At 37.4% G+C, this 22,278-nt stretch overlaps 1 protein-coding gene across 4 annotated transcripts in view; it reads right to left on the reverse strand.

Annotated features, from left to right (window-relative positions):
- Positions 1 to 22,278, reverse strand: part of LOC126484544 (uncharacterized protein CG45076-like) — a 124,212-nt gene that overhangs the window by 69,779 nt on the left and 32,155 nt on the right. For 3 of the 4 annotated variants that reach the window (XM_050108093.1, XM_050108096.1, XM_050108092.1), the window contains exon 3: positions 20,046 to 20,120. The exons of the other annotated variant lie outside the window; for it this stretch is intronic. In XM_050108093.1, the coding sequence (XP_049964050.1) occupies positions 20,046 to 20,120 (75 nt within the window). The remainder of the gene's footprint in view (positions 1 to 20,045; positions 20,121 to 22,278) is intronic. 4 annotated transcript variants of the gene reach the window in all.

Here is a 22,278-nt window from a genome sequence, read left to right on the forward strand (position 1 = left end):
CAACAGAAATATCCTACAAACGTATGTGATAAAATGGGGAACAACATAAGATACTACAAAAAGTAGTACAAGAGCAGAAAAACACTATTGCCTCACATTCAGTGTTGTGTTTTTCAAGCTGTGTGTGAAATAACAGCTAAAGCTATTGCAATAAACAACTGATACAACCGTTTGGTCCAAAGCAATGCCAACTCATTCCATTTAAAAATATAGGATAAAATGATACACTCTGATTAAATACATGATTACATATCATTTATTATCTGTGTTTTTCATGCTAGTCAGTGTATTGAGGAGTTTAAGTATCAAGTGTGTACATTTACCAATCAGATATGAAAACAAAGGAGAGGAAAAGAACAACTTGATAATTGCTGCATAGACAGTTCAATGCATGACTATGGAACACAATGCAGACTAAACTCATATTTACTAATAAAAAATAAACAAATATCTCAAAAACAGCTTTCTTGTCAGGAATCTTCTGACTGGTTTGATGCAGCCAGCTATGGCTTCCTATCTAATGTGAATATTCTTTATCAGATTATAACCTGTACCTAATAACCTCACACATTTTCTATTATTTTTCCCGTAAATTCCAACCTATAATTTTTGTATTCTAAGGATCTCTCTGGTGTGGTCATATTCCATGTATTGCCAGCCGTTGCTGTCCAAAAAGAATGATATTACGGTGATTCAAGATTCAAGATTCTTTATTAGCCATTGATCATGCAAGATGAAATAGGCTTCGTCAGTACATAAAATAATATTAATATTCCAGACACTATATATAAGGCATAGATATAATTAGCATATGAGTAACTTACAAATAACATAAACCTTAAGCAGGTGACTACAATGCTTAATACATATTCTTGTTTCAGATACATACAAAGGTACCAAAAATGAGTTACATTGTAGTAGCAAACACAGTAGTTACGTAACACATCATAACACTGGGAAATAAAGTAGTTACCTAACACAGTTGAAATACAAAGGTATAAGATATGAAATATTTTGTAACAGTATATATAGTAGTTAATTAAGTTAATTATGCAATTACAGGTTTATCTCTGTGCTACTCAGATCATAATATTCTTGCATAGAATAAAATGGATTGTCAGATAACCAATTGTACAAATTTTGTTTAAGAATTTTTGTGGGCATGTCCCCAGCAGATTGCGGTAGTTTGTTGAATATTTTTAAGGTATTCACTTTGTGTGAGTTACTACTTTTTGTTAGTCTGTGTCTTGGTATATCATAATCTGCCTTCCTTCTAGTGTTGTAGTTATGAATTTCTTCCCTGACAACACCTTCCATACCATTGTTTTTAATGTGTAACACACAGATATAAATATACAAGTTTACAATGGTCAACAGTCTTAGCCTTATAAAGAGAGGACGACAGTGCTCCGTGGGACCGACTTTACACATTATGCGCAGCATTCTTTTCTGCATCAACAAAATTTTGTTACTGTGAGAGCTGTGCCCCCATATGAGAAGGCCATATGTAATATGTGACTGGAAGAGTCCACAGTACATTGTTCTCAGAAAGTTCATGCTAATCATGTCCCTAAGTTTCCAAAGGAGATAGGAGACTCTTGAAAGCTTTTTGCAAACCTGATTTACGTGTTCTTCCCAATTAAGTTTGGAATCAATATGCATTCCTAATAGTTTTACAGTTTTGTTTTCTATGGTTTTGGGTAACCCTAAGAGAAGCTGTTGTGTTTTCTCTGAGTTACACAGTAATTTATTGGATGTGAACCAGTGGATGGCTGATTTGAGTGATTCCTGTGTGTTATTGTCCAAAGCTGAGATGTTCTGATGTGAGGTGAGGAGGGTTGTGTCATCTGCATAGCATATGGTAGTACTATTTATGTGATGAGGTAGGTCATTGATGGCTATGATGAAGAAGAAGGGTCCCAGAACCGAGCCCTGTGGTACACCAGTACTAACTGCTGCTACAGGGGAGTAATTATTTTTAACTGAGACAAACTGTCTTCTATTATGAAGATATGACTCTATTACTGCTAATGCTGGGTTACATACACCATAAAATTCTAGTTTTGCAACCAGGGTGCCAAAGGGAATGCAGTCAAAAGCTTTGCTCAGATCACACAAGACAAGTGACACCATATTCCGGTCTTCAAAGGCTGTTAATGTCTGGTCAACAATTTCCAGGATGGCCGCAGTGGTATTTCTGCCCTGTCGGAATCCGAACTGACTATTGCTCAAAAGGTTGTGTGTCTCAAAATAGCTACTTAATTGAGTGTACATAAGTGACTCAAATACTTTAGAAAATATTGGCACAATTGAGATTGGGCGATAACTTTTAGGAAGATGTTTGTCACCCTTTTTAAACACTGAAATAACTTTGGAAATTTTGAGGGAGTCGGGAAACACTCCTGACTGTAAACATTTGTTGTTGTTGTTGTGGTCTTCAGTCCTGAGACTGGTTTGATGCAGCTCTCCATGCTACTCTATCCTGTGCAAGCTTTTTCATCTCCCAGTACCTACTGCAACCTACATCCTTCTGAATCTGCTTAGTGTATTCATCTCTTGGTCTCCCTCTACGATTTTTACCCTCCACGCTGCCCTCCAATACTAAATTGGTGATCTCTTGATGCCTCAGAACATGTCCTACCAACCGATCCCTTCTTCTGGTCAAGTTGTGCCACAAACTTCTCTTCTCCCCAATCCTATTCAATACTTCCTCATTAGTTATGTGATCTACCCATCTAATCTTCAGCATTCTTCTGTAGCACCACATTTCGAAAGCTTCTATTCTCTTCTTGTCCAAACTATTTATCGTCCATGTTTCACTTCCATACATGGCTACACTCCATACGAATACTTTCAGAAATGACTTCCTGACACTTAAATCAATACTGGATGTTAACAAATTTCTCTTCTTCAGAAACGCTTTCCTTGCCATTGCCAGCCTACATTTTATATCCTCTCTACTTCGACCATCATCAGTTATTTTGCTCCCCAAATAGCAAAACTCCTTTACTACTTTAAGTGCCTCATTTCCTAATCTAATTCCCTCAGCATCACCCGACTTAATCAGACTACATTCCATTATCCTTGTTTTGCTTTTGTTGATGTTCATCTTATATCCTCCTTTCAAGACACTGTCCATTCCATTCAACTGCTCTTCCAAGTCCTTTGCTGTCTCTGACAGAATTACAATGTCATCGGCGAACCTCAAAGTTTTTATTTCTTCTCCATGAATTTTAATACCTACTCCGAATTTTTCTTTTGTTTCCTTTACTGCTTGCTCAATATACAGATTGAACAACATCGGGGAGAGGCTACAACCCTGTCTTACTCCCTTCCCAACCACTGCTTCCCTTTCATGTCCCTCGACTCTTATAACTGCCATCTGGTTTCTGTACAAATTGTAAATAGCCTTTCGCTCCCTGTATTTTACCCCTGCCACCTTTAGAATTTGAAAGAGAGAATTCCAGTCAACATTGTCAAAAGCTTTCTCTAAGTCTACAAATGCTAGAAACGTAGGTTTGCCTTTCCTTAATCTTTCTTCTAAGATAAGTCGTAAGGTCAGTATTGCCTCACGTGTTCCAGTGTTTCTACGGAATCCAAACTGATCTTCCCCGAGGTTGGATTCTACTAGTTTTTCCATTCGTCTGTAAAGAATTCTTGTTAGTATTTTGCAGCTGTGACTTATTAAGCTGATAGTTCGGTAATTTTCACATCTGTCAACACCTGCTTTCTTTGGGATTGGAATTATTATATTCTTCTTGAAGTCTGAGGGTATTTCGCCTGTTTCATACATCTTGCCCACCAGATGGTAGAGTTTTGTCAGGACTGGCTCTCCCACGGCCGTCAGTAGTTCCAATGGAATATTGTCTACTCCGGGGGCCTTGTTTCGACTCAGGTCTTTCAGTGCTCTGTCAAACTCTTCACGCAGTATCATATCTCCCATTTCATCTTCATCTACACCCTCTTCCATTTCCATAATATTGTCCTCAAGTACATCGCCCTTGTATAGACCCTCTATATACTCCTTCCACCTTTCTGCTTTCCCTTCTTTGCTTAGAACTGGGTTTCCATCTGAGCTCTTGATATTCATACAAGTCGTTCTCTTATATCCAAAGGTCTCTTTAATTTTCCTGTAGGCGGTATCTATCTTACCCCTAGTGAGATAGGCCTCTACATCCTTACATTTGTCCTCTAGCCATCCCTGCTTAGCCATTTTGCACTTCCTGTCGATCTCATTTTTGAGACGTTTGTATTCCTTTTTGCCTGTTTCACTTACTGCATTTTTATATTTTCTCCTTTCATCAATTAAATTCAATATTTCTTCTGTTACCCAAGGATTTCTACTAGCCCTCGTCTTTTTATCTACTTGATCCTCTGCTGCCTTCACTACTTCATCCCTCAAAGCTACCCATTCTTCTTCTACTGTATTTATTTCCCCCATTCCTGTCAATTGCTCCCTTATGCTCTCCCTGAATCTCTGTACAACCTCTGGTTCTTTTAGTTTATCCAGGTCCCATCTCCTTAAATTCCCACCTTTTTGCAGTTTCTTCAGTTTTAATCTACAGGTCATAACCAATAGATTGTGGTCAGAGTCCACATCTGCCCCTGGAAATGTCTTACAATTTAAAACCTGGTTCCTAAATCTCTGTCTTACCGTTATATAATCTATCTGATACCTTTTAGTATCTCCAGGGTTCTTCCATGTATACAACCTTCTTTCATGATTCTTAAACCAAGTGTTAGTTATGATTATGTTGTGCTCTGTGCAAAATTCGACCAGGCGGCCTCCTCTTTCATTTCTGTCCCCCAATCCATATTCACCTACTATGTTTCCTTCTCTCCCTTTTCCTACACTCGAATTCCAGTCACCCATGACTATTAAATTTTCGTCTCCCTTCACAATCTGAATAATTTCTTTTATTTCATCATACATTTCTTCAATTTCTTCGTCATCTGCAGAGCTAGTTGGCATATAAACTTGTACTACTGTAGTAGGCGTGGGCTTCGTATCTATCTTGGCCACAATAATGCGTTTACTATGCTGTTTGTAGTAGCTTACCCGCATTCCTATTGTCCTATTCATTATTAAACCTACTCCTGCATTACCCCTATTTGATTTTGTGTTTATAACCCTGTAGTCACCTGACCAGAAGTCTTGTTCCTCCTGCCACCGAACTTCACTAATTCCCACTATATCTAACTTCAACCTATCCATTTCCCTTTTTAAATTTTCTAACCTACCTGCCCGATTAAGGGATCTGACATTCCACGCTCCGATCCGTAGAACGCCAGTTTTCTTTCTCCTGATAACGACTTCCTCTTGAGTAGTCCCCGCCCGGAGATCCGAATGGGGGACTATTTTACCTCCGGAATATTTTACCCAAGAGGACGCCATCATCATGTAATCATACAGTAAAGCTGCATGCCCTCGGGAAAAATTACGGCTGTAGTTTCCCCTTGCTTTCAGCCGTTCGCAGTACCAGCACAGCAAGGCCGTTTTGGTTATTGTTACAAGGCCAGATCAGTCAATCATCCAGACTGTTGCCCTTGCAACTACTGAAAAGGCTGCTGCCCCTCTTCAGGAACCACACGTTTGTCTGGCCTCTCAACAGATACCCCTCCGTTGTGGTTGCACCTACGGTACGGCTATCTGTATCGCTGAGGCACGCAAGCCTCCCCACCAACGGCAAGGTCCATGGTTCTTGGGGGGTGTAAACATTTATTAAATATGAAGGCCAATGGTTTAGCGATCGAGTCTACAGTTTTTTTTTTTTTACTATGTAATTGGAGAGCCAGTAGCAGTCCATACTTTTAGAATTTGAAAATTTTGTGACTGTTCTTTTAATCTGAGCAGGTGTGATACTATACCAGTTAAAGACATGATCTACTGGTGGAAGGGCATTAAGTAAATCGCTTGCAGATGTATCTGTTTTTTCTATCTTACTTTCAATTTCTTTAATTGAGCTAATGAAGTAGTCATTTAGTTCCCTTGGAGTGAGCTGAGTTTCATGTGTGTGACGTGTGGGATTTTCTTGTGCTACAATCTGCCATGCTGCCTTGCACTTGTTTGTTGCACCTTCTATGTACCCTTCATAAGCAGCCTTTTTTGTCTGTATCAGCTTAAGTTTGTAGAATTTTTTACATTTTTGGTATGCTGCATAAAAGGTGCCCTCCTGCTCTGATCTTTGTTTACATGCATTTTTATATGCTGTGTATAGTACGAGCATGTTTTTTCTTATCTGGACCAGTTCGTCTGTGTACCATTCCAGCTTTTTATTTTTATATGTTCCAGAAGAGTTGGTTTTAATTAGTGGTGAGCATGAATACCATAATTCTGTATAATTTTTAAGGAAGTTTTCAAAGGTAGTTTCAACATCAGACTTCTCAGATGAACACTTATAGACAAAGTCCCAACTTGCATCCTCTAGTATACGAATAAATGACATAATGTATTCTTCTTTTTGTCTTCTTACCCATGTCATATTGTGCACACTAGTGGAATTTGGTTGCTTACTAAAGAGATTGAGAAGCAATGGGTCGTGGTCTGCAAAGCACCCATTTGCAAGGCTAACAGTGTAGCTGCCACGGGGAAAATTCACAATAATATTGTCTATGCATGAATTTTTACGTGTTGGACACTGGATGGTACAGTACAGATTAAGCCTATTGCCATCAGTAGCTGTGCTAATGAACTGGCCAGTTAGTGGCTCAGGGTCACATATCCTCACTACACCTCCCACCCCATGTTCTGGACGTAGTCCACTCCCAGAAGTGCATGGATACGATGAATGTCAGAGCTTTTACTGTGGTTCACTCTACACAGTATGTGTTTGTAGCAGTGGCTCCCTCAACCTCAGAAGTCAGTTCCATATATTTGATGAATGTCTCATTCTTTGTCCTAACTAAACCATGTGCACAGCCCATGGTTTACTGATTAGTTTGTCTACATCCGCATCTATACTCTGCAAAACCACAGTGAAGTGCATGGCAGTTGTACCAGTTATTAGGGCTTCTTCCCATTCTGTTCACATATGGAGCACATGAAGAATGACTGATCAAATGCCCGTGTGTGTGCTTGTCCTCATGGTCCACATGTGAGCAACACATAGCAGGTTGCAGTATATTCCTAGAGTCATCATTTAAAGCCAGTTCTTGAAAATTTGTTGATAGACTTTCTCACAATAGTTTACATCCATCTTCAAGAGTATTCAAGTTAAGTTCCTTCAGCATCTCTGCGACACACTCCCATGCATTAAACAAACCTGTGACCATTCATGCTGCCCTTCTCTGTATGCATTCAATATCCCCTTTTAGTTCTATTTGGTATAGGTCCCACATACTGGAGCAATATTCTAGAACAGGTCGCATGAGTGATTTGTAAGCAATCTCCTTTGTAGAGTCATTGCACTTCCTCAGTACTCTAACAATAAACTGAAGTCTACCACCTACTTTATCCATGACTGAGCCTATGTAATTGTTTCATTTCATATTCCTACATAGTGTTACACCTATCAAACAATGGAAAATCCAGGATGGAATGTAACAATACCAGAGAAGGAAAGTTGCTACTCACCAAATAGCAGAGATGTTGAGTTGTGATAGGCACAACAAAAAGATTCACACAATTATAGCTTTTGGCCATTAAGGCCTTTGTCACCAGTAGACACACATACACACACACACTCACACAAACGCAACTTGCACACATGTCTTCAGTCTCAGAGAGCTGAAACCACACCTAGGTATTTGTATAAGATGGCTAATTCCAACAGTGACTCATTGATATTATAGTCATGGGATACTACAGTTTTTTCATTTTGTGAAGTGCGCAGTTTTACATTTCCAACACTTAAACAAGTTGCCAATCTTTTCACCACTTTAAAATCTTATCAAGATCTGACTGAATATTTATGCAGCTTCTTTCAGAAAGCACTTCATTATAGATAACTGAATCATCTGCAAAACACCTGATTTTACTATTAATACCGTCTGCAAGCTTATTAATATTGTCTGGAAGGTCAATAATATACAACATGAACAGCAGAGGTCCAAACACACTTCCTTGGGACACACCCGAAGATACTTCTACATCTGATGGTGACCCTTCATCAAAGGTAACATGCCGTGTCTCCCTATCAAAAAGTCCTCAAGCCAATCACAAATTTCAAACAATGTAAAATCCAGGCTGTAATGTAACAATATTATGAAAAGGAATATTGCTACTCACCATATAGCGGATATGCTGAGTCGCAGATAGGCACAACAAAAATACTGTTCCAAGTAAAGCTTTCGGCCCATAAAGCCTTCGTCAAAAATAGACGACAGACACACACACACACACACACACACACACACACACACACACACACACACAATTCACACACAATTGACTGCAGTCCAAGGCAACTTTAGCCACACTGTGTGTCATCTATTTTTGACGAAGGCCTTACGGGCCAAAAGCTTTATTTGGAACAGTCTTTTTGTTGTGCCTATCTGGGACTCAGCATCTCTGTTATATGGTGAGTAGCAACTTTCCTTTTCATAATATTGCTACAATCACAAATTTCACTTGATACCCCATACAATCCTGCTTTGATATGAAGTGTAGGTGCAGTAATGAGTTAAACGCTTTTCAGAAATCAAAAAATATGGCGTCTACCTGGTTGCCTTGATCCAAAGCTTTCAGTATGTCATTAAGGAACATGCAAGTTGGGTTTCACATGATCAGTATTTCGAAATTCGTGCTGGTTGGCAGTGAGTAGGTCATTCAGTTCAAGATACCTCATTATGTTTGAGCTCAGAATATGTTCTAAGATTCTACAAGAAATCAATGTCAAGGATATTGGACAGTAGTTTTGTGGATCACTTCTACTACCCTTCTTGTAGACGGGTTGTGACATGTGCTTTTTTCCAAGAACTGGGCACGGTTTCTTGGTCGAGAGCACTACAACAGATTACAGTTAGAAAAGGAGGTAACTCAGCCGCAAATTCAGTATAGAATCTGATAATGATTCCATTGGGCTCTGGAGCTCTGTCCAGTTTTAATGATTTCAGCTGTTTCTTAACACCACTGACACTAATACTTATTTCATTCATTGTTTTAGTGGTATGAGGACCAAACTGGGGCAATTTTCCTGGGTTTCCCTTTGTAAAGGAACATTTGAAAACAGAGTTAAGCATTTCAGCTTTTACTTAGCTCTTCTCAATTACAGTTCCTGTCTCATTTGCTGGGGACTGGACACTAACTTTTGTTCCATTAACAGCCTTTAAAAAAATATTTATTTTGGTTTTTTTGTAAGATCATTTGACAATATTCTGCTATGGTAGTCACTGAAACATCACTCATTGCTCTCTTGACAGCCAAATGTGTTTCACTCAGCATCTCTCTATCTAAAGGCCTATGCTTTGTTTTACATCTATTTTGCAGTAATCTCTGTTTCTTTAGAAGTTTCCTTACAGAGACTACATACCATGGAGATTCCCTCCCATTATGAACTGTTCTACTAGGTCCATTAACTATCCAGTGCATGGTCAACTATTCTTTTAAACTTGAGCCAAGTTCCTCTAATACTCCTGCCCTATGCTGAAACTTTCTAGTTCTTCATAGAGATATGACACTATTTATTTTTTATCTAGTTTACTGAACATATATATCTTTCTGCTTATTTATTTGTCCTCTGTACTTGGTAATCATTGTTGCACAACTGCATCATGGTCACTGATACCAGTTGCGATGTGGACTTTCTCAAAGAGGTCAGATCTATTTGCTGTCATTAGACCCAATATGTTCCTATCATGAGTGAGGTTCTTCAGTATACGTTCTTGGTAGTTTTCAGAGAAGGCATTTAGTAACATTTCATTGGATGTCTTGTCACACACACCACTAACAAAACTGTAATTTTCCCACTTGATTGTTCGATGATTAAAGTCTCCACCAAAGATTACAATACGACTGGGATACTGGGGGACATCACACTATATTTGATAAGTTATGAAGTTTGATATCACCTTTCTGACCATATGAGTAGCCAGACTCATTGCTCCTGTTACATTGAGAAACCACACACTTCTTACTTGTTGAGCTGCATTACACAAATTTGCTGTTGGTGCCTTTGGTAGCAATCTTCAGTAGAGCATACTGTCTGCCAATTGCGCAGTAGAACAAGTTACAATGCGTCTTTCTCCAGAAGCAGCAGAAGTAGTATGTTGGAAATTGCTGTGTGGTGTTACAGATTAGACTCAGTAAACCAACTGTCGCCAACAAGGAAAGAGCAGGCGTCTAGGACATGAGAGCTACAGGTATGTTGGTCTTATTGGCATACAAGGGAATGCTATGGTGGTCTTACTGGTAGTCAAGCACAATTCTAAGGTGGTCCACTTCCATAAAGACTAAACTGAGAAAATAAAGGAGAATGAGGCATAGCAAGGGGCTGATATTGATCTGAATGAAGTTAGAGACAATGGCTGTGGCTCTCTTCAAAAGTTTGGCTCTGTCTGACGAGATTATAAAAAAGCTATGTACTCATTCACTTATTCCGTTAAGACTTGATGAAGTTCCCAAGGTCCGCAAAGAAAGAGTACCACTAAGTCCTATTATCAGTGACACTAGTGTCCCCGCCTACATACTTACCAGGCACTTCAAGAACATGTGGAGCACCTATAGTTGGTTGGTTTGGGGTATAAAGGGACCTATGTGGGCACATGTCAACATCACATACGCAACTCAGCGGATGTTGTACAACAGCTGAGCAGATTCAGCCTTAAGGAGTCCAACACCCACACTCTTCCATTCACACAATATGGCACACTTTATTTGAATAACTTTGAGAATGATGAAAAGAGAGCAGTACATGTCGCTTACAGCACAGGATCACTTTTATCTTTGACGTATAGTATATTATCCTTCTTTTCTAGTAGTATATCCCCTTTTTTCTGATGATTTCAAATACGTTCCACTATTCTACGTTGTCAAATGATTTCTTGAGGTCAACAGATCACATGAAGTCTTCCCTCTGTGAGCCAGTGTAATGTCAGAACTGCCTCTCTGGTGTCCTTAACTTTCCTGAGTCTAAAATGCTCTTCGTTCAACACATCCTCAATTTTCTTTTGCATTCTTCTGTTTATTATTCTGGTCAGCCTTCTATGAATGATCTGTGAAACTGATTGTGTGATAGTTCCCACACGTATCTGTCTTTGAGACTGCCTGGACAGTACTATTCTGAAAGCGTCATCGTATATCTCCAGTCTGATAGATTCTACACACTAATGTGAATAATCATTTGACTGCCACTTCCCCAATGAGTTGAGAACTTTTGAAGGAATGTCAATGATCCCATCTGTTTTGCTTGATCAAAGCCCTGTCAATTTCTGACATTAATATTGGATCCTTTATATCCTCCAAATAGACACCTATTTCTTCTACTATCATGTTGGAAGGTAGTTCCTTCACCACCTACCCACTCTCTCTTCTGGGTTTGGCAGTGAAATATCTAAGACACTTTTGCTTTATAAATATTTCACACAGTATCTTGACTATTCTATATGCTGCATCCCTCTTCCAACAACCATGTTCTTTTTTGATTTTTTCACTGCACTTGTTTCACAGTTTGCTTCATTGCACTTATTATTGCTTTCATTCCTAAGTGACTAATGTTATTGTATTCCTTTATTTTCCTGCAGATTTTTGTATTTGCTTCTTTTGTTGATTAATTGATATATTTCTTCTGTTACCAAAAGTTTCTTCATATTCACCAATATTTGTCTTTCCAACTTCTATGATTATTCTTTTTCCTGATAATTTTTGAGTCCCCTGAATTCAATCAGTAATAACAATATCCTGACCATTTTTGTGGACGTCAGCCTACGCTTTATCTTTACTATACTGTGATGTGGGTCTATACCAGCCCCTGAATACATCTTACAATCCAATATCTGATTTTGAAATCCCTGTCTCACCATGCTGTAATTCTGGTGGTATTCTCTCTTCTATTCTGTTCTAGTAACCTAATCCTCCTCAGATTTTTTAATAATGTATATGCCATTGACAGTTGAAGTTTATTGCAGAACTCAAGGAGTCTTTATCCTCTCTCATTCCTATTACTGAGCTCATATTCTCTCATAACTCTGCCTTCTATTCCTTCCCCAAGTACAGTGTACCATATTGTCAATATCTGACTTACAGAATGTTACCCTTTCATTAGTTTTTCCATTTTTTCTCATTGTTATCACCCCTATGGCAGTCCTATCCTGTGGATCTGAATGGTGGAATGTCTTTTGGGTCTTTTGTCAATATAGAGAACATCATGACATTTTTTCAGTTACAGTCCACTTTTACTATGGAAGAACATTATGTGTCTCCAATGCAGTTGTTTTCATCAACTTCTTTAAACTTTTTGGAGCAGTCTTCCAAGCAAAGGGCAAGAGGGTACATACAATCTATATCTACCCCACCCCTACCCTCTTTTGAGAAGGCTGTTGGCAGAATGTGTGTGACACTTCATACAGTACTGGTAGTCTTTAGCTGCCACTGCTGATAATTTTTATTCGGAATCTATGAATTTTTATTCAGAATCTATGCAATGGTTGGAATCAAACACAGAATATTTTGTTGTTAGGTAACGGCTATCATTTTCTACCAGAGAACAATGTTTTACAGTATAATGCCTAACAAGCTCAGACACTTGTAAGAGTGTATGTTAACCAATACATTCTATACAGGGAGAAATTTTTAGATAAGAGAGAGTAGGTGTTTCATAACTCTGCAACAGATAATACTAACATTTTATCTTTCTGAGCTGAAAGTGTCACTTATTAAGGGGGATGTGAGCAAATGAAAAGTTCTGGTACACGAAATAGAAACCAAACATCATTGTAATGGTCCTGATCCCAGTTGATAGTCAAGTACAGTATCAGAGGTGATTTGTAGTTTATGTTATAAAATAACTTCCTGCAAGAATGCATAAACAAAACAGCATTGTGCACTATGGAAAAAACAAACAAATTTGTTTTTTTTGTTACACACCAGCCTTGCATTTGGAAGGATGGAGGCTCTGGATATCCTGATTTAGGTTTTTCGTTTCCTTAAATTATTTCAGATAAACGCTGGGTTAATTCCTACAGCCTACAACCTGTCAAATTAGACCTGTAAGTTTTCCAAGGCTAAATAAAACTACTACTAATGAACACACAGTGGTGACTAGCAGCTAATGTTAACTGATACTGTATGTTATTCATAATGTTTGCTTTATTTATATTTAAATTAAATGCACACTACCATCTGACTCTGCACAGAGTTTCACCTAATGTTTATTTTTTACATATATTTATAAATAGTTTGTTTTTATTTTTTTCAGTTTCTGTGGAACCACTATACCAAAGCTACTTCGAGAAATGGGAATGTTGCCAGTGCAGTTAAGTAACTTCGATGTCATTTGATATTTATTTATTTATTTTTTTACTTATTTATGCAGAATGTCACCTGTTCATATTTTTATATGCATTTATGCTGAAAAGGCTTGAATGCATAAAAACATATCAGTAATTCAATCACTTAATTATAATTTTACAAATCCTCCAATAAACAAAATTATCCACAGGCAAGTATTTTAATCTAACTGGAAACTGATTTCACCTTAGTGCAGTGATATTTATGAGAGAGAAAGCTACAGATTTGAAAAGCTGAAGAGAGAAGTTTGATGTTATAAGAGCAGCATTAACTGTAATGCCTGTAGTAAAACAAAGAAACTCAGAACTTTACTGCCAAAAGGAGTTCTGATATAGGTAATACATGTATGCTGTCTTATGACTGCTGAAGGGTGATTGTCAAACATAAATCAAAGAAATAAATCTTTACAATAGTGTGCACACAAGTATTGTATTTTAAGAGAATTATCAAAAAATAAAAGACAGAACTAAATTCCTCTTATAATACCCTGCTCTTTTTTATGGCTGTTAGATATCAATTGATCAAACACAAAATATGGAAATAAATTCTTATTGTGTATTGGGAACTGTCAAAACAGCTAAAGAATAACTGCTAGCATAGGGCAGAAGCCAGAGCATAAATCAGGCAGTAAAATCATGCAGTCAAGGCCATTAAAAATGACTGAATCAGCACTTTTCAGGAAGACAGATAACTGAAGGTGAGGGAGGGAAAAGATGACAAGACTAGGTGGAAATGTGTCACAGTTATCATCAACAGCTAGTTGAAAAAATTATTCTATCTCAACACAAAAAGCAGAGTTGGAAGAGGGGGGGGGGGGGGGGGGGGGGGCATCAATACCAGGGGTAGAGAGGTCTCTGGGTTAGGTCAGTTCAGACAGGTTGCAGAAAAAGTTCTGGATGGCAGAGGCTGTTCTGACTACACCACCTCTCAGTGACTTAGTTGTTTCTACTGCTGATACCGTTGGGTAAAGCAACTTACAATTTTACTCAGAGTGGCATCTCAGTTTTGGACAAGGTGAATTTTCATTTTAATAAACTCCTAATAATCTACCTGCTTTGGAGTTAGTAATTTTCCTAGGTATCTTCCTCTCCTGCTGATATTGCCTCTGAGATCTTCTATCAGTCAGATCAAAGCCTCTCACACTGGTCAACAGGACTGCATTCTACCTCAAGAAACCTGACACTCAGTCCTTTGATGAAGCACAAGACTGGAACATTAGTGCTACATAATAGAGATGATTTAGTAGAGCAAAAATATTCATACCCTGATGTTCATGAATCCACATGACATGACATCACACCCATGCAAGCATTCACTTTTGAATAATTTTCTGAATTATTCAATGTCCTCATCATTTGCTTCCTGTATTTACTCTGCATAAAATTAGATCTGTGTTTTCTGGAAAGTGAAAGCCCAAAGCTATCCACCAACAGAAAAACATAGTACATCAGTATTTCTCTCTTTCATGGATACAGCCTCAATCAAAAAAGATACTAGGTAAATTTAGTATCAGACCAGTGGTTTTGTACCACAGAAAATTAAAGAAGTACAGTGTACATTAAAAGACTGCCTTGGTTTGAGATTACGTAGTGTTTACAATATGCCATAATTATAAATAGGACAAAATTGTGTGGAGCAGACAATCCACACAAAGCCTGAACACTGTACTGAACATAAACATCATATCCAATTGAGAAATTTGGAAAAGTCAATGATAGCAGGACACAGTCTTACAAAATGACATATCTTCTCCGAAGATAAGAAAATCTTATGTTGTGCTTCATCTTCCTGGGAATCTGTAGTAAAAACAGTGTAGAAATTTGGATGTCCGCTATGAAATTTGACAAAGGCAGTGGTGATAATCATAGCAAAGCCTGAAGCTAAGCTCTAAAACTGAATGATTCACAAAGAACCAAAATTAAAAACTTGATTTCAAATGGCAGTGGTGGTGTACTGGGCACTCTCCATTCTGTAAATCTTGCACCAAGAGATGTCATTTCATCAATAGTAAGGCATACTACTGCTGTATAAGAGAGACAAACATCAGTGCAGGTGCTGTCAGCTCCTGATGAAGAAGATAGGGAATATCTCCAAAAACTCAAGTCTAAAACAAAACATGACACAGCTTGAACACCAAGAAAATTTTACAAACGGTGCTAAAGTTGCAACAAAATTTCTTTTAATTTTAAGATTAAATTCAATGTACATAATCAAATTACAAGACAAAATAATTTTCATATAGGCTTTTATTATTTTCTATTGTTCATATTTGTATTTTGCCTTTAAATGGTACCTACAGAGATGAAAAAATAAATTCAGAATTCTTGAAAATTCAAAAGAAAATAAAAAAACACATCTTATTAACCACACCTATCACAAATTATTTCATACATATATTTCAGAACTGAATATTATTGTGAACAAAACTCCTCATAAATATTCTTTGGCAATTAAAAGCTAACTAATGTAAATATTGTGCAAGCAGAAAGGGATAAACTGTAGTTACTAAATATGACTGAGAAAAATAACAGCTTTCAAAGCAACAACATTTCTGCTGATTTAGTTGTATTCATTTACAGCCTATGGTAGCAGTTTCTGACAGACTTCTCATTGAGAATATATACATCCATTAAGAAGGTTCACCTTGAAAAGCAAAATGTCCCCTTTTCTTCAGCAAGTTAATTCAATGAGTGAATGACTGAATGAATTGATTGATGCCCCCAAATCCTGCTATGTCAACTCTTTATGTACTGGAATAGAGTCTTTACGGGACCCTTGCCACTTTAGATTGCAGTTTCAGCAGGTCGATAGGAAAGTCTACCACCTCCTACCGTCTTCTGGTGAGGTATTGCATCAGCATGTCACAAAAACTTTTTTAGCCACATCTATGTGTAAGATATATGGGTTTAAAGTGCACTCTTCATGGTAAACATTGTCATAAATGATAATGTTCATGTTTAACAAACCTTGCCTCTTACTGGTATTTAATTAATAAGTATGTCAGTGGATGACTGTGTGAAATCCAACACACATCTCATACAAAAATATTAATTTGCTACCATGGAATTTTCTTGCAGAATTCATGCCAGAAACACAATGGCTTTCATTAAGTCTTAACAAGTTAAAGTTCACTGAGTAGCAAGTGCTGCCATAGTCCATGACACCACACAGCTATTACATGCTAAGCATCACTTGCAACTACCAACAATACAGTACCACATTTCCTTCAACTCTACATTCCTCAACTACAAAAACTCAACTCCCACTATGTTTCTTAGTTTCATGTACAGTAAAAACTCGATTAACCGTCACTCTTTAAACCATCAGTTTCTGTTAACCATCACTGCTGTAACAGCATAATAATACTGTAATAACAGAATGCTCTAAGGTGAAGTGACGCGTTCGCTTTGTTTATTTACTCTATTTTAGTGGGAAGTGAATGTACCCGGCCGCCGTAGAATGGTACATAAAATATGACCTTCAGTTGATGTGCTAACACATCTCCCCCTTTTCTTGTCTTTGTCTCACTTGTGAGTCAACAATCACCACTGGATCAGTTTCCAGTTGTGGCGAGAAGACTGTAATTGTCACAGTGTATCTAGCGGGCTGTGTCGTGTTACGTGTTTTCCACTTGAATAAGCTTTATTGGCTAATATTTTACACTACCATATTTAGTGCAGTTGTGTGTGATGCAGTGACTTGATAAAATGTCTGAAAAACATAAACATGTTGTTTTAGAACTTAATCAAAAACTTGAAATTATAAAATGCTTAAGAAAGGGTGAAACTGCGACAAGTGTAGCGCTGATTTAGGGAATTGGAAGAACAACAGTTAACGATATGAAACGTGATGCTGATAAAATAGAACAACATGTGTCAACAATGCAGAGCATGGATGGAGATGCGCGAACAAGAAAGATAATGAAACCTGCCAAATATGATGAATTGGACACTGCAATGTACCGATGGTTTATACAAGCGAGAAGTCAGGGGATTCCACTTTCAGGGCCTATAATAATGGCCAAGGCTGTTGAAATGAACAACAAACTTGATGGTGACTTGTCTTTTAAAGCAAGCATCAGATGGCTCGACAAGTTTAAATTTCGCCATGGCATTCGCCAACTTGATATCAGTGGAGAAAAACTCAGCGCAGATAGCTCGGTAATTGCTGAGTTCCGGGAACAATTTAAAGAAAAAATGGCTGAATTGAATCTTGTTAGGGAACAAGTTTACAATTTTGATGAAACTGGGCTTCATTGGAAGGCTTTACCACAAAAGGCATTAGCATCACTCTCTGAAAAAGCTGCTACAGGTTTCAAAAGTACAAAAAGATCACATCACTGCTATGCTTTGTGCAAATGCGACCAGCAATCATAGGCTACCCCTACTTGTGATTGGGAAATCAAGAAAACCTCGTGCATTCGAGAATTTGAATTTGAATGCTCTCCCTGCACAATACTATGCCCAGAAGAGTGCTTGGATGGATCAATCAGTTTTTTCTGACTGGTTTCACAAACAATTTGTACCTCAAGTTAGAGCACATTCGGTTGAAAAAAAGTTGCCACAGAAAGCGCTATTGCTATTAGACAATGCCCCAATGCACCCTACTTGTGAAATGACAAGTGATGACAGCAACAAAACATGCCTCTTCCTTCCAGCAAACACAACTTCACTTATACAGCCCATGGATCAGGGAATCATCGAAAACATGAAGTGTCGTTATAGAAAAATATTTATCGAAAGTTTGCTCTCATCTGATGAATCAACATCTGTAAAACAGTTTTGGAGGTCTTACAGTATTAAAGATGCCATTTTCAATGTTGCCAGTGCATGGAGTGATTTGTCAGTGTCAAATCTCAAGAACGGCTGGAATAAACTTTGGCCTCAACCTAGAGGTGAAGAATCGGAGGAACCTGAGTGTGTGACAGTTGACGAGATGGTCAATTTGTGCAATAATTTACAAATCAGCACAAATTTGACGTCAGAAGAAGTGTCAGAGTGGTTAGAGTGTGACAAAGTGGACGGGGGTTTTCAAATTTTGAGTGATGACGAAATTGTTGCCAGCGTAAGTGCCACCAAAGAAGAAGAAGCAGGGGCTGATGAAGACGAGTGCTCAAACCATAAAGAAAAACAAACCATTAGCCATTCAGAGGCCAAAACAATACTGTCCAAGCTTTTAGAATGGTTTGAAAGTCAAGAAGAGGCTAATGCAATGCAGGCACTACTGCTCCGAAAAATACAAAATATTGCAGCGGTGAAAGCTCGAACATCAAAAAGGCAGAAGAAATTGACTGACTATTTCCAAGCTAGATAAACTATTTCACCTGTAAGTTTATAGTACAGTACAGTACTGTACATTACGTATTTTGCAACTTTTGTAGCTACTGTACAGATGTTTTTGTCATGTAATAAATAGTTTTATTTGCTATTACAATCGTGTTTAATTTGTTTTCGCTCTGAAATATTATTATATTACTGTGAGAGTGATATGTGTCTATACATAAAATAATTGATTGAGGTTATGTTTTGGAGGAATACGGTGTTTCTGTTATCCGTCTATTCGCTCAACTGTCACGACCACGGTCCCGGAGATGACAGTTAATCGAGTTTCCACTGTATATTCTAACATGAAGCACATTTATACCAATACTTCAAAAATACCGTCTACTTTAAAGTAGTTTTAGTTAATAACATAATACAATTAACAGACATTTCTGTGTACCATGTAATAAATAATGCCTTTTTAAATATTATTTAACCAGGTCTTCCTTTTTTAGAGTGGATTTTATGCTGTACTGATTGTAAGCTACAATGAAACCATTAAATTAAAATAGCTTCCGAATAGTGCATAATAGATAAAATCAAGCACATTCCTTCAACCAGATAATTTAGTAGTTTAAATGAGTTTGCATATGAGATAAAATTGAACTCATTCCTAAAACCACAAAATTTAGTAGTTTAAACTAGTATATGTACGGCAAAAGATTATTAGTGGGGTTACAATTTTTAGAGTGCAAGGTACTATGAAACATGATATATAATTCATATGTAAAATAAATGTCCCTCAGTTACATAACTAACTACATCATACGAATCACACAAACATAAATAACCATACTATCTGAGTAATAAGATTTTAGGAAACATAACCATTGAAGTAATTTTGATTTTTGATGGCTTACTTGTCCACAATTAAATCATACAAAGTCAGGAAAAGTACTTATTAGATTTAGGAATGACATATGAGCAAGAAGAGATAATCCACATTGCAAAGTTTCATATGGTAATAGTTGTTATCCAAACTTCCAATCTGTGACACATTCCATGTACTCTTGGTAAAAACCAAGTGAATATCAAAAGAACAATTAAGTCAGTTTATGCAGCTATGAACACTACTGCAACTCAAAGTCTTTAGTAAATCATTTAACACTTTATAACTCCTTATTTTAAGAACAGGAGATAATTATAATTTTATTAAAAATGTCATATATTATTTATATATTTATTTAAAGGAGACATTTTCACTCAAAATTGAGAAATTGGGGGCAATATAAATAATTATGGGTCAATTTTAACGAGTTAAGTATACTGGTGATACAAACCATTGTATCACCATCTATTCCACGTAGACATCGACCTCCTGCACAATCCTGGTAGTCTAGAACACTCCTTTCTTCCTGCAATGACATTTTAAATTTTAGCTACTACATGAGCATATGCAATAACTACATAACTTATTTCCTCTATTTGAATGAACAGCAAAAAAAATAAACGGTAGGCTGAAAAATTTTTGTCGATGGAAAATAATAAACATGACCCTTATTCCTCACTACTTTCTGTCATACACCCATAAAATGCTTTTTCATACACCTAAATGGTGCTATTAACATCAGTGTCAGACATTCCTCTCTGTTTTTAACAGTTACGCATGCTGCACTGTTGGCTTCCTACCTACTTGCACTATTTCATGACTCTCTGCTCTTCCCCTCTGAACAGTTAGCTTTATAATTACTCAAGGAGTATTTCCTGAACAACTGGGGTCTGAGGGCTGTGGTGTCCAATTATAAAAGTGGAGATGGTTTCTTTCAAACTGTAGATCTGTCTCCTTCCTTCTGAGTTCTGAAAAACTTCTGAGAATACAGACTATAACAGAATAATTAACTATCTTTCTGACAAAAAAACTTTCACCAACTGATGAATTGTGCCTCATACAGTCTACTCTACAAAGAAAGCAACATATGTTCCCAATAAAATGAATCTGGATATATTGCTACTCACCAAATAGTGGAGGCATTGAGTGGGAGGTAGGTACAATTAAAAACAGACTGTTAGATGTTATTGAACTACTGGACAAAGTCCTTTGTCAACTGAAGAAACTATTTGTGTGGTCCAGTTTGTTTCTACAACTGATGGACTTAGTCCACTAGCTTAATAAAACCCAGAAGTATACTTTTAACTGTGCCTGTATGCTACTCAACACCTCCATTGTTTGATGAATAACAATCCATCCTAATTCATATTTTTGTTATTCCAAGCCCAATTTTCCACTGTTTAATATATGACTCAGAAACTCACTTATGGTATAACTAAACAATAAAATTAACCGTTTCAACGTTTTCTGTGATTGTATGGATCATGAAATTGGGGAAACCTTAAACATGATGTCCAATGAGGTTCGGTACTCAACACTGTTCTTGCATACATAAATGAAGAACACAGGAGTTCTCTTAGAAACTCGATATGAATATATGCCCTATTCCAAATGGTTTCCACAATAGAACATATTTAATATACATTGTTTATTTATTGTCTGTATTACTTGATACATTGTGAGTTTTACACATGTACAACAGTTAATATACATTAAAATATGTGTTTTACAAAGAATCAATTGAAAAATCTATACTTTTAACATATTCACCTCTAATCATGTTAGAATATGAATATCCCACACTCAACTTCAAAGCATTTGTGCACTCTTGGGAGAACATGTTGTGTTGCTTGCTCCACGTCTCCTAATGAGGTCAGCAGTGTTCATGATGCAACCAAGCAGTTAATCTCACATACTGTGGAACTTCGATTTGACAGTCTCTGATTTTATGTTTTTTGCAACTCTACACCACAACAAATTCGTAGCCCCTGTGAAAAACCCATAAGATCAATGCTAAAAAGTCTCCGATTTTACATTTCTTCCTACTAAGGGTTACCTCGATTACTCAGTGTCTCACCTGACTTCATCCCGTTTTCTTCATATTGACATTTGATGTGAATGTTGCCATTACAACTTGAAACATTTAGCTTCACCAGGCAACTACAATACAACTGTTGTTAGGCTGCAGCAGTAATGGAAAAACAAAACAGTCGACGGGAAGTGTTCCAGACTGAGCCAATATGTGATGAATGGACCCAGCCACCACCTTTTCCTGTGCTACATATAACTCGGTCTCATCATTCCACATGTATTTCCCGAGTACTGTATTCAGCAACGATATCAACTTTCAACCTTTTAAATTCAAACTCTGAGTGCTAAAGAATATGCTTCGTCATAATCAAGGAAGTGTCGCCCATTTCCGGCTAGTGAAATAGTCACCTAATAGCTAGTGCAGCCACTACAGCACACTAACACATGTAAAATGAGCTCACCTGCTGGATGTGTGGAGAGGGGGGAATGGCCCTTCAGTGATGGGAGTGCAGGTAGGGATGAAAGCACTTTGTGAAGTGCTGAAAATATACTTTTTGTGCAGATGATGTGATACGACAGAGATTCACATGGAAACAGAACAAGGGTTTTGTGATAGCACATTTTAAAGACTTTCACATTCAGATGTGACAAAA

This window comes from Schistocerca serialis, chromosome 6 (genome assembly GCF_023864345.2).
Source record: "Schistocerca serialis cubense isolate TAMUIC-IGC-003099 chromosome 6, iqSchSeri2.2, whole genome shotgun sequence".
NCBI classification, from domain to species: domain Eukaryota; kingdom Metazoa; phylum Arthropoda; class Insecta; order Orthoptera; family Acrididae; genus Schistocerca; species Schistocerca serialis.